This window comes from Lacerta agilis, chromosome 7 (assembly GCF_009819535.1).
Source record: "Lacerta agilis isolate rLacAgi1 chromosome 7, rLacAgi1.pri, whole genome shotgun sequence".
Taxonomy (NCBI): Eukaryota; Metazoa; Chordata; class Lepidosauria; order Squamata; family Lacertidae; genus Lacerta; species Lacerta agilis.
In genome coordinates this window covers 47,663,578-47,675,264 of record NC_046318.1, presented here as the reverse complement: position 1 = coordinate 47,675,264, position 11,687 = coordinate 47,663,578, and the positions used below count along the sequence as shown (strand labels likewise).

General features: G+C 41.4%; 1 protein-coding gene across 1 annotated transcript; it reads right to left on the bottom strand.

Annotated features, from left to right (window-relative positions):
• Positions 1-223: 223 nt before the first annotated feature.
• On the bottom strand, positions 224-4,289 carry PPDPFL (pancreatic progenitor cell differentiation and proliferation factor like). The gene is made up of 5 exons (XM_033155181.1): positions 4,186-4,289; positions 3,136-3,239; positions 2,388-2,480; positions 2,058-2,157; positions 224-842 (listed from the first exon to the last, which is right to left on the bottom strand). Exons 2-5 carry the CDS (start codon positions 3,188-3,190, stop codon positions 830-832), a joined length of 261 nt encoding a protein of 86 aa, XP_033011072.1. The 5' UTR covers positions 3,191-3,239; positions 4,186-4,289; the 3' UTR covers positions 224-829.
• Between the last annotated feature and the right edge of the window lie 7,398 nt (positions 4,290-11,687).

Here is an 11,687-nt window from a genome sequence, read left to right as displayed (position 1 = left end):
ATTAAGGCATATATCATCTAAATGTGGTGTAAATTGCACTCTACATAGCTGATGTGGGAATAAGAGATTCTAGTAACACTGGTGTTGAACTGAGTTCCAATTAAATCAGCGGGACTTACTCCCATACAGTATGTTTAGGTTTGGCAAATACAATTCATTTATTTGATGAAATCTTCCATAAATGAAGAAGCTTTAACTAGATTTCTTCTAACACTTAACGTCTACATTTGGCATTTTCGAACAAATTTAGTCTAAACATAATTTAACTGTGAAGTGAGCTAACAATCTAAATTTAAACCTTGGGACAGACTGAGATTCAGTTAGCTGAATTTAGGTCCTAATAAAGTCCAAGGGACAAATTTGTCATAACTACTTAAGTCCCATTGAAGCCGGTAGGAACTAATTGCAACTGTCTGGATCAAGTCCCTTAAGGCTAAGAAGACAGAGTGTGCTTGAAGACAAAATAACCTTGAATCATTTTGCCCCAGACAGTCTGCAAGAGCTTTTCAATTTCGCAAAGGAAAGGTTGGATAATTAGCAGACACTCCAGCCTAACAAGTCTTTGCATTTGCATTCTTCCAATGATATGCAAGAGTCATTACGAAATGTAGAACACCTGTTCAGTATCAAAAACTCTGCAACAGACATGGAAACTTCAATGGCTGCCTTAAGAATAAACTATGGATAAATCCTTGGAAATCTGCATTTTTCCTGCAACGGAAGTTTCCAGCAGTTTGTTTTCTTCACACAACTGAATGCAGCCACCTGGAAGACCTCAAGTCTTTCAAGAAGTGAGTCTGTGGGTGCAACATCATTGTAGGAGTCCAAGTCAGGTGTTAGCACTGTCAAAAAAATAAATTAAGAATATACCTTTTATCAAAGATTGCTGTAAAGAGTTACTGACAAGTTTGAGTAGAAACCAGAACTGCAGATCAACCTATTAGTCCAAGATTCAAATCTTACATGATCTTGGAAATGTCAAGTTTTTAACTTTGCTTTGCCGTTTGACAATACAGATTATAAATGGGAATTCTCCTTTAAATCCCCTCCCCCAAAAACAGTAAAGAAAAAGAAACTACATTTGCACACCAGCTGAGAGAAGATAAATTCTCTTGACAACTAAAGAAACACTTTTGTTTCTATACATAATAAGTTAAGCTCTACAGAAAACATTTTTTAAAATCCGTTTCCCATAAAACTGGAGAATGCAAATGAAAGATTCCAGTCTTATTGCTTTTTAAAATAGATTTGTAATATTGTTTTGACTTGTAAAAAAATGTGTTCTTGTAAATGGATATTAGCTGACTGCAGATTTGTATATATATTAAAGGCCATATAAAACAAAAGTCCTGGAAAATTAAGTTACAGAGGAAGCACATTTCCTCTGGAACAGACTTGAGGCCCTTTCAATGTTTTGGAATACAACTCCCATGATCCCCAGACCATTGGTACCAAGTTGGGAGAAGCTGATCTGCAGCAATGGAGTGTACATAGCTATTTGATGTAACACGTTAAGATATGTTTTAAATAAAGTAATAGGGATGGAATAAATGTCTATTACAAGCATATTTGCAACAGAATACTATGAATGTGTACTCAGAAGTAAGGCCTATTAAGTTTGTGACTGCGCTCTAAGGATGCTGTTACCAGAAAAAACCTTATGGGTAGTTGAAATGCGTAACAGGGAGCTACAGATATTTGACTGAACTTTAATGTCAAGCATCTGAAACCTGTATGGCAATCTTCACATAGCTGTCGTTGTTCTACGGTCTGGTTCACTAACGAAAGATCACTAAACATATTGGCAGCCAGTGGCCAATTTAATAACCTCCCACTTCACTAAAATAAATTGGCCTATACTTGCCATTTTTAATAAACCAGACCCACTCATTTCAAGAGGAGCTATTCTAAGTTTAAACAAAAATCAGCACCAGAGCAATCTTTGCAACTCTCCTTTCAACATAAAAGTGGTCATATTAACATGAGATTCCCCTAAACCCAAAACAATATTAATTCAAATGAATCATGTCCCCCCCCAGAAGTGAGGCAGTTCTTACCTGCTGGCTGACAATGTTTTCCTGCCTACATTCTGAGGCATTGGCTCACAGTGGAAAAAGCTTTTTATCCACCAGCATCTTTCAAACACTTCAGGTAACCCTATAAAAGCATACAAATTTGAAGCTGGTGAATAATAAAAACCAAAGCGACAAAAAAGGCTATTAATTTCAATGAAGAACAATACCAGAAAAAGCAAAGCATACTGTAGTCTCATTTGAAAACATATTAGAATTAAATGCACAGTTGGGGATGTCAGGTGAAATGATTCCCATTAAGTATGCTAAACTTTTCTGGATTTTAGCTAATAATTTAAGTAAGAGTCACAATACCATGATGCGTTTTTTCCTGGTCCAAGGAGTTTGTGGATTCAGAGCAGCAAGATGAACTGCTTGAAGAAACACTGGAGTCAGAATTTAGTCGTGCTGTGTGTGAAAAAGAGAGCCTACATTACATTTGGGGAAATCAAATCAGTATCATACAGACCAGTGTTTAAGGTTCAAGCCACCTTCAATTAATTTTAAAGAAACAACTCTTAAAATATAACAAATGGTTAGTAAATACATATCCGTGCCTATTGTTTCAAACAGTGGCTAATTTTTTACACTTCTGTAAGCAAACGTTAATTGCAAGGAATCAGGTTGCATCATATGACAGCAAGTTAGTACGATTCAAATGCATATTATACATTCGAATAAGACTGAGATTGAAAAGATTATTTCAATATTAAATGTTTCTTGGAGAAACAAAGGATTCCCCCAGGAAGAGTCATATAAACAGAGCTAGTTTTAAGGGTAGGTGGTCCAGGAAACTGCTGGGGGAAATCAAGTTTGATGGGCAATATGTTCCAGTTAGGGGCACCTGCCACAGGTTAGATGACAGGAATAAATCATGCATGCAGAAATTGGCTATAAATACAATTAAAGATATTCCAGAGCTTGTGGTGCTTTTAAATCTAAGGCCAGCCCCAAACATGAATAATGAAACCCATACTAGTATGCACACTAAACATGTGTCTGTCCATACAGAAACAAACATTTTGAGATCATGTTAATCCTCCTTTCAAGGCAGAAAACTTACTTCTGTAGTACTGGTTCTTGGCCAGAAGGCACCCAGCAGAAGGCACAGCTGCCATTGCAATGGTTCTGCCCAGTAACAAAAAGGCAAAAATTATGTAAGGACACCTGCAGGTCAAAAGAAAATAAGGAAATTGTAGGTTAATTTGCTAAACCACAGCATAGAGATCAGATCTCTACAGTACCGGGACATACTTGCACTATAAGATTATAGACCTTATACTCTATGGGTCTGAGTTTCCTAGGGTCAGGGGGGGAGATTCTTGTAGATGAAGAATGTGTGGATCTTTCTCACATATGCCCAAAGTCCTGAGGTTTATGCTCACTACATGAAAATAAATCCCTCAGATTATATTGCACCTTATCACTGAGCTCAAGTTCTTGCAAATGAATGCTCTTGCAACTGTTGGGAGCATTTTAAAGTCAAGAGACGGCCATGCAGAAAGCCAAATCAGATGATTTGTTCATCCAGCCTAATATTGCCTGGCTTCGATTTAGAGCTGGCAGCTTTTGGGCAGAAGCTGTTCACATCATGTCCTACCTTAAACTGAAAGTGCCCAAGCTTGGGGCCTTCTATGTGTGAAACATATGTGCTCTGCTTCTGAGCCCCAGCTTGGGTCTTCTGTTAATCTGCAGATTCATCATCAAATTGCTCTCCTTATGTAAAGGAGCTACTTCTCATGTTGGCAACAACCCACTGACTATGAATGTGCACATGCTATTTCGGATCAGGTGCTTAGAGATTCCACCAACAGCCCAACTAAGATTTATATACCAGCGCTGCAAAAGCTTTACAACCTGTTAGATTCTTCAACTCAACGCCATAATGCAGAGAGGCATGTCTGGCATTGCCTACTGATAGAAACTCACATCCAGTCAAGGAAGTGCAATCTCTACGAACCCGCTTGGGGCATTATGCAATTACTTCAAATCATGAGTTAGGAAAAGCAAACCCCAGAAGGCACTTTATTCCTGCAGAAAGTTTGGGCATTCATTCACGGAATCCCAAACGGGGACGGAGAAACTAGGCATGCACAAGATCAGTCTAGATTACCTGTTGCTTGCTTTCTTCGCGGCGCTTTCCTCCGGCACCAGAGATCAGCGGTTGCGCTTTTTTTTTTTTCTTTCCTTCAGAGAAACACAGACCTCGCCACAGTCAGAGAAACAAGCTCGCTTTCACTGCCCGCCTGGCTTCCTCCTCTCACGCCTCCCTCCACTACAAGCTTTATATAGAGGAGCCCTCGGCGACGGAGCTGAAATTTGACCCGACGGGCGGCGGGGGAGCAGGGGTCACTTGGCGCGCTGCCGGCTTGTCCTCCTTCAACCCAGGTCGGGCCAAGCCTGCCCAAGTCCCCGGATCCCCTAGCAGCAGCAGCAGCAGCAGCAGCAGCAGCAATAACAACAACAATGAGGCGCCCGCCCTGGGAACGTGCTGCCCCTCTGGCTGGCCGGGGATGAGCGCGTGCTCCCTAGTCGCCCTTTGCAGCTCCTCTCGCTGCTTCAGGGCCCCGGAGGGTTTTGGCGAGTAGCAAACGGAGCTTGGACACAATAGTCGCTTTCCTCCAGAGCCATCGAATAGGAAGGGCACACTTAAAAAACAAAAAACAAGACGCGTTTCTAGAGCGCTGCTTAGCAGCGCTGCCCTTTGCAAACAGTCCAGAAGGCGCCAGGCATGTATTTATGCTGCATTTCATAGACTCATAGAAATGTAGAGTTAGAAGGGAACAGAAAGGTCATCTCCTCCAATGCAGGAATCACAGCTGAAACATCCCTGAGAGATGGCCATCCATTTTCTGTTTAAAAACTTCCACCACCTTCCAAAGTAGTCACTGTGGAGCAGCCAATGTTACTATTTTATTCTTTTTTTGTAAACAGCTTTTAGGTTTTCTGCAATCAAGCGGTATATACATTTTATGAAGTAAATAAAAGAAATCGGGGGGGGGGGGGCATTGGTAAACTCATTACAATAACACAAAAATGTTCCAGCCATCTTCAAGCAGAACAAAAATTAACACCAGGAAGGTTAATAGAGGGCAACCAAAATGGTCAAAGGCCTGGAAAAAATGCCTTATGAGGAACGGCTTAGGGAGCTGGGTATGTTTAGCCTGGAGAAGAGAAGGTTAAGGGGTGATATGATAGCCATGTTCAAATATATAAAAGGATGTCATATAGAGGAGGGTGAAATGTTGTTTTCTGCTGCTCCAGAGAAGCGGACACGGAGCAATGGATTCAAACTACAAGAAAGAAGATTCCACCTAAACATTAGGAAGAACTTCCTGGCAGTGAGAGCTGTTTGGCAGTGGAATTTGCTACCAAGGAGTGTGGTGGAGTCTCCTTCTTTGGAGGTCTTTAAGCAGAGGCTTGACAGCCATCTGTCAGGAATGCTTTGATGGTGTTTCCTGCTTGGCAGGGGGTTGGACTGGATGGCCCTGGTGGTCTCTTCCAACTCTATGATTCTATGATTCTAAGGTTGATGAACATGACCGAGTCTTTAATGCTTCCCAAAGCCCGAAGTGCAGCCACCTGCCACAGCTCAACTAGGAGGGAGTTTCGAAGGTATGGAACCACCGCCAGAAAAAGGGCGCTCTCTTTCATGGTCCCCTATTTCAAACAGCAAAATTATGAAATGTCCTACAAATGTAGTGATGCCACCCAAGTGAATAGTGTTAAAGGGGCATTAGAAAGGTTCGTGGCTAATAAAGCTACCAATGGCTACTAGTCCTGATGGCTACATGCTACTTCCAGCATCCGAGGCAGCATGCCTCCTAGCAGCAGTGAGGGAGTGCTATTGCACTCATGTCCTGCTTGTGGGCTTACCATAGGATGGCCAGTGGGAGAACAAAATGCTGGAGTAGGCAACCCTTTGGTCTCATCCATCAGGGCTCTTCTAATGTACTTACCTGTAATATACTTAAGATATACTTAATAGTGGCTGGCAATTTCCCATTTGTTCATCACCATAATAAGTATGGGAGCCAAACCTTTTTCTAATGGGGCTGATTTTACACTGTCGCTTGCGGTCAGACTCCATTCTCCGGTAATGTTGGCAATAGTGCTGTAGAACGGTTGGTACCGTAAAGGAGAAGCCAGTTGCCCCCTTTCACTCCTTTAAAGGGAAACTGCCAGGACTCTGGTTTCTCTTTAGAAGACAACGTTACTACTGACAGTTTGGACCAGGGATGAGGAACATGAAGCCCTCTAGATGTTGCTGAGCTCCAGCCATCCCTCACCAGCAGTGGCCATGCAGGCTGAGACTGATGGGAGCTGGAACCCAACAACATATGGAAAGCTATAAGCTCCCCCTCCCTGGTTTAGGCAATAGTATCTAGTGTATTGAAAGAAAAAGTTGTATATAAATGTAAAAAATAAAATTACATTTCCACATTACAGTGTACCACAGAAGTGCAGGAACTAGCCAGGTCCATCCTGCCAGTTGCTTATGTAACTGATTAGGTGAAAAGCATACAGCATTCAAACAAGCAAACAAACATATATACCGGTACTATTTGTTTCTTTACATAACTACAGTATAGAGATTGGCAAACTATTCTAAATGTTGGGTGCCTCAAAGCCATATGTTTTACTGATTGATGTAAGTTTTATGTTGGGAATTTCTGCAATAATAATCGTGGTGTTTTTTTATATATGAAGCCCATCTGACTGGGTTGTGTTCCAGCCACTCCAGGCAGCTTTCAGCAAAATATAAAAAGGCAACAAAACATTGGGCATTAAAAACTTCCCTATACGAGGCAAGGAGACCCTGGTGCATACATTATTCTCTCTCAACTCCCCCCCCCCCTCAGCCAACATCTTATCCTTGCAACTGTCATGCTCAGTAGCTCAACCAAAGAGATTCCTGGCTAAAAGAGAATGTGAACCTGAAATCTTCCTAATTCTAGTCTGATACTCTAACCCTTACATAATACTATACCATTGGATTTCCTTATCAGTTTTACTAATAGACAAATGCAGCCAACTTTATTTTTACAAGGATATATTACCAGGCTTAGGAGTTTGGCATGCATATCATTTCAGGCTGTGCTGTTTCCAGTTCTTGGCGCATTGCATTTATCCAGCAAGGGTGTGGAGAGCCTGGGATAAGCAACAATTCCATATGGAGTACTTTGGTACTGCAAACAGATCCACATTTGCTAGCAGCCCTGCACTTCATTCACATTTATACTGCACTTATTAAATGTGCACAGGGAGTTCAAGTGTAGCTTTCTGAGCTGTGTGACTTACATGAATGAGGGAATTACACCAGGGGTTGAGGGAGTAGCTGTGTTCACCAGTTGCAGCAAAGACTGTGGAGAATCTTGTGGCACCTTAAGGGCTGATACGTTTATTGTTCATGGACTATGGTCCACTTCATCAGTCACTTTTAAAATTTATCTAAGAAGAGGTAGAATAACAAAGGGGGTTTCATCCTGACGGATGTGCCATATCACGTTATTCCATCTCTTGCAACAGCTTCAGTGGGCGGCACATCCCGTCCCTTCTCTGAAGCGTCAGAGCTGGTTTAGTCATGTCTCCAATACAGCATTGCTCAAAGTGCACTAAGTTCTAATGAAAATGTAGACTTGTCCACAAATGTAAACAAGTAGCAGACGTCCCTTTACTTAATGTGAAACCCTCACCTCGTATGTTGAAGTGGCATTTTACACTGACCTCCTGTCAGTCTTAAATGGCAACTTATATACTGCTACTCCAGAATGGGAAACTTGGAGGCGTGCCCCAGGTTAAAATAGCACAGCTGACAGAGATAAGTGTCTGGAAATGGAATGTGTGCTAAAATTAGTAGTATCACTTACTTCGTGTTTTGCTATTTAATTTGTTATGATATACCGAAAAATGGTCTGGATGCTGGGTAAAGTAGCAGACATAAAATGTTAACGTATCAAAGGAGCTCATTCTGCATTTAGATGACAATAGTGTTTTCATTATGTCCTCTGAGGTGTTTATAGGGAGCTAATCATAAATCTGCGCTAATTTTATCTCTCCCTCACTCTTTTGGCTCAATGTTTTAACCACCTGTCAAGTCATATTTCTTCACTCAGAAGGGAATTTGCCCCTTTGGGGACTGTTAGATTGACTGACATTCTTGTGCTACAAGAGGGTTTTCAGAGATGGATTAAACATATGCTGTCCTTCTGTAGAGTAAGATCTTGAGGAAACGGGGGAGATTTGAGTAGGCCTACATGGCTTTATCCTGGTGCGATCCTGCAAAAAACAATAATTACAGCTCCGAACATGGTAGTGTGTTCCTTATCAAAAGACCATGGAGGTGCTTTCATTTTCTCTTCCATGGAGATACTTAAACTATTAGACTTGTTGAAACTGACTCAAGACAGTTTGTGACCTAAGGTAAACGGTTCGCTCCCCCCCACCCCGATGTGTGCACATGTGCACATGCACATAATCAAGGTGCAGAGTACCAAGACTAGCCTTGGAACCTCTGGTAGAAAATTCCAAAAGTACTGCTTGACTAACAATACCACAATGATAAATTAAACAACTACCAATTTGTGCTCTTTGACGACACCTATAATCAGCTGCCTCACTTTACCTCAGGGGGGTGCCTAAGCTTCTTCGGGCTAAGGACTGCCTTTCAAGGGCCATACATAAGCTGTCATTGTGCAAGTATGCATATATGAAGAGCATGAAGTTACGGGGCAGGAGAAAGAGTGCACAGGTGTCCCTCTTTACCGTCCCAAAAAGTTGGACAGTATATACACAGCACAGGTGCCCAACACACACAAAAAAACACTCAGCAGACATGCAAGATACATACTGCACGCACACACTCACCTCACATGCAGACCATACACACCTGCACGCAGTGAACAAACTGTCTTTCACACAGCGATAAGAGTCTCTCTCACACAAATATGTAAGCATCCAGTTATGTTTTTTTCACACCCCACAAATGCAGGGACACCACAAATGGCAGGGCTGAGCCACTAGAATCAGGAGGCATGAATGTGCTCATGCTTACACCACGCCAGGTTTTAAGCATGGAAGTAGCAGGACAAAATAAGATCATTTCTCTTCTCTCTCTCTCTCCCCCCCTCCCCCCGGCTTGCTTAGTTTGGGCACAGTAGTATATTCATTTCTGAGAGGTGTTAGGCTCTAGAATCCTTGGTGCCCTTTAATTTAAGGTATTTGTGTTGGCAAGTAGTGATCCAGATCTGGTGACACCACTGCTTAAACAAAACTTTGAGCCCATGACATGTGCCTACAACATGACTACAGCAAAGTGGGCTAGAAAGGTCATTTTTAATGGTAAATTATATTCCCCAAATCTCTGCAAAAGATCGCATGTTCTAAAACAGCATTTGCACAACTCTACAAATATTTACAAAGAAAGGAGAGGAAAGTTCATGCTCATATAAATACACGAAGAAGTGAAAAGGTTATCTGGTACGAGTACATTTTTTGTTATGCGGGCACAGCGGTGACTACTGCATGATACTGCTCCATTAAAGCTAAGGTCCTTTGTTATTTGGCAGATTTGAATTCATAGTGTGTTTTAGAGTCAATTAAAATACATCTTCTGTTGATGCTCAAATTATATACTCATCAAGATTGATTAAGCAGCCACAGAACACTGTCTTGCTTCGTTCATTTCTAGAACAGTATATGCAAAGCTTGCGGCTCTCATCTGGGAGTGTTTGATAGTCTTCATGTCTCAAATGTTTTCAAACAAGTAGCCTTAAGCATTTGAAATGTGTCAAAATAGACAATAAAGATAATAAATCATAGTTTCTCCAGGTGGAATACACACTTCACAACTATAGATTTAAATTACAGAAAGGGAGGGAGAGGGAGAGGGAGAGGGAGAGGGAGAGGGAGAGCACTTTTTGAGGACTTACCAACATGCTGTCTGTAAGTGATGAGAATAATCAATTAGCCCACTCAAGTTCATGTCCATTTTAGAACTGCAGGATAGAAAGGTTACGGGCTGCTTCACACATGCATGTTCATCAACTGATTTCTGATCACTTGCCTGCTCAACACTTAACTATGAAATATCTGTCTATATTGTAAATCTGTGATACACAACGACTCCCCTCTTCATGCTGGTCTTCCAGTAATGAAAATCCTGGCGTGAACCAACCTCAATGCTTATGCTGCACCACTTTTTTTTTTTTTTTTTTACTTCAATCCACCCTTCCATATTCCAAATATTCAAAGTTCCAGACATTTTTGGAGCAACTACTATGCACATTGTCTTTCATCTCTTGACCTAGATGCATTGCTTATCCCAGATAGGGCAGAAGATGAGAGCGCAGGCAAAAAACCACTCCAAGCCCGCAGCTGGTGTGGCAATCAGGCCTGTATCAGGCCTGATGCTGTCAAGTGACAGCAGTAGGTCTAGCTCGGGATCAGGGGATCCTGGACTAGCTCTGCCCCTTCCTGTCCCTGAAAAAAAAAAAAACCACTTTCATGACTTTCCATGGGCTTCTGCCTATGGAAACCTCACCTGAAGCACTTCTGTGAACAGAATGGGGATCTCCAACAACACACACTCAGCACCATAGGTCTGGAGTTTGGATTGCACCCTGAATTGCCCATCAAAAGCAATGCCTTTTAAGAGAATTTACTGTGGCTACTTTATATACCTCGTAATAACAAGACATGTAAGTACTGCTAAGTAATAATCACATATGACAAGGGTGCAACTGCTTCTCTAAATGATAGCCATACTGGTTGGACTGTTACAACAGTAGCATGAGAGAAGCTGTGTCTGTAGTCCATCTCTCTGCCATTGGGTTGTTCAGAGATACTCATGAATACCATCTCCAAATCAGTGTCAACAAACTTTCTCCATGGATCCATGTCTACAGCCTTAGCAAAACACCCAACAGTGCCAGTCCCTGCACAGGGTACATAGCTGAGGGGGCGCAAAATAATAATTGTAATATATATATATATATATATATATATATATATATATATATATATATAGCTACCTACTGAGAAGATCCATAAAAAGCAACTGTACCAAAAGCAATTATTGTTAAAATAAGAAACATTTTTTGGGGGGTGCCAAATTGTGTTCTCGCTCAGGGCACCATATTACTAAAGTCCGCCCCTGCACTTAACATCCCCAGCAAAAGCCAACACTTGTCCACTTAGTAATGAAAACATCAATCAGACCTTGAGAATGGTGCAGCAACATACAAAAGTTCACAAAAGTAAAGTTCATGATCGCACAAAGCCAAGTGTACAATATGAAAGGGCATCCTGATCAAAACAACAGTCAAGATTTTATTATCTCAGCAGTGTGCTGGTAAGTAATCTTTGACAGATGTGTCAGGCAGAGGCAGTAAAAGTAATCTGTAGTCTTTGCAGAGAATGAGGAAACTGTAACTATCTTCATATTTTCATTGTGGTTCTTTGAATGGTGCAACAACCATAACTCATGTTCTCTCCTGTGTAGGTTTTGTGAGCGAACTGAATGTATAAACAGCAGCAGGACACACAAAGAAGACTAAAGGTGATGAAGGTTCAAGAAAAATAAAAGTTAATTCTGAAATTCTTATACCTGTACTC

Excerpts from the sequence above, each read along its gene's own strand:
- PPDPFL (XM_033155181.1), bottom strand. The coding sequence starts at position 3,190 with ATGGCAGCTGTGCCTTCTGCTGGGTGCCTTCTGGCCAAGAACCAGTAC. Across the intron at positions 2,481-3,135 it reads CAAGAACCAGTACTACAGAA|CACGACTAAATTCTGACTCC; the intron begins GTAAGTTTTCTG and ends TTTCACACACAG. Across the intron at positions 2,158-2,387 it reads CCAGGAAAAAACGCATCATG|GGTTACCTGAAGTGTTTGAA; the intron begins GTATTGTGACTC and ends ATGCTTTTATAG.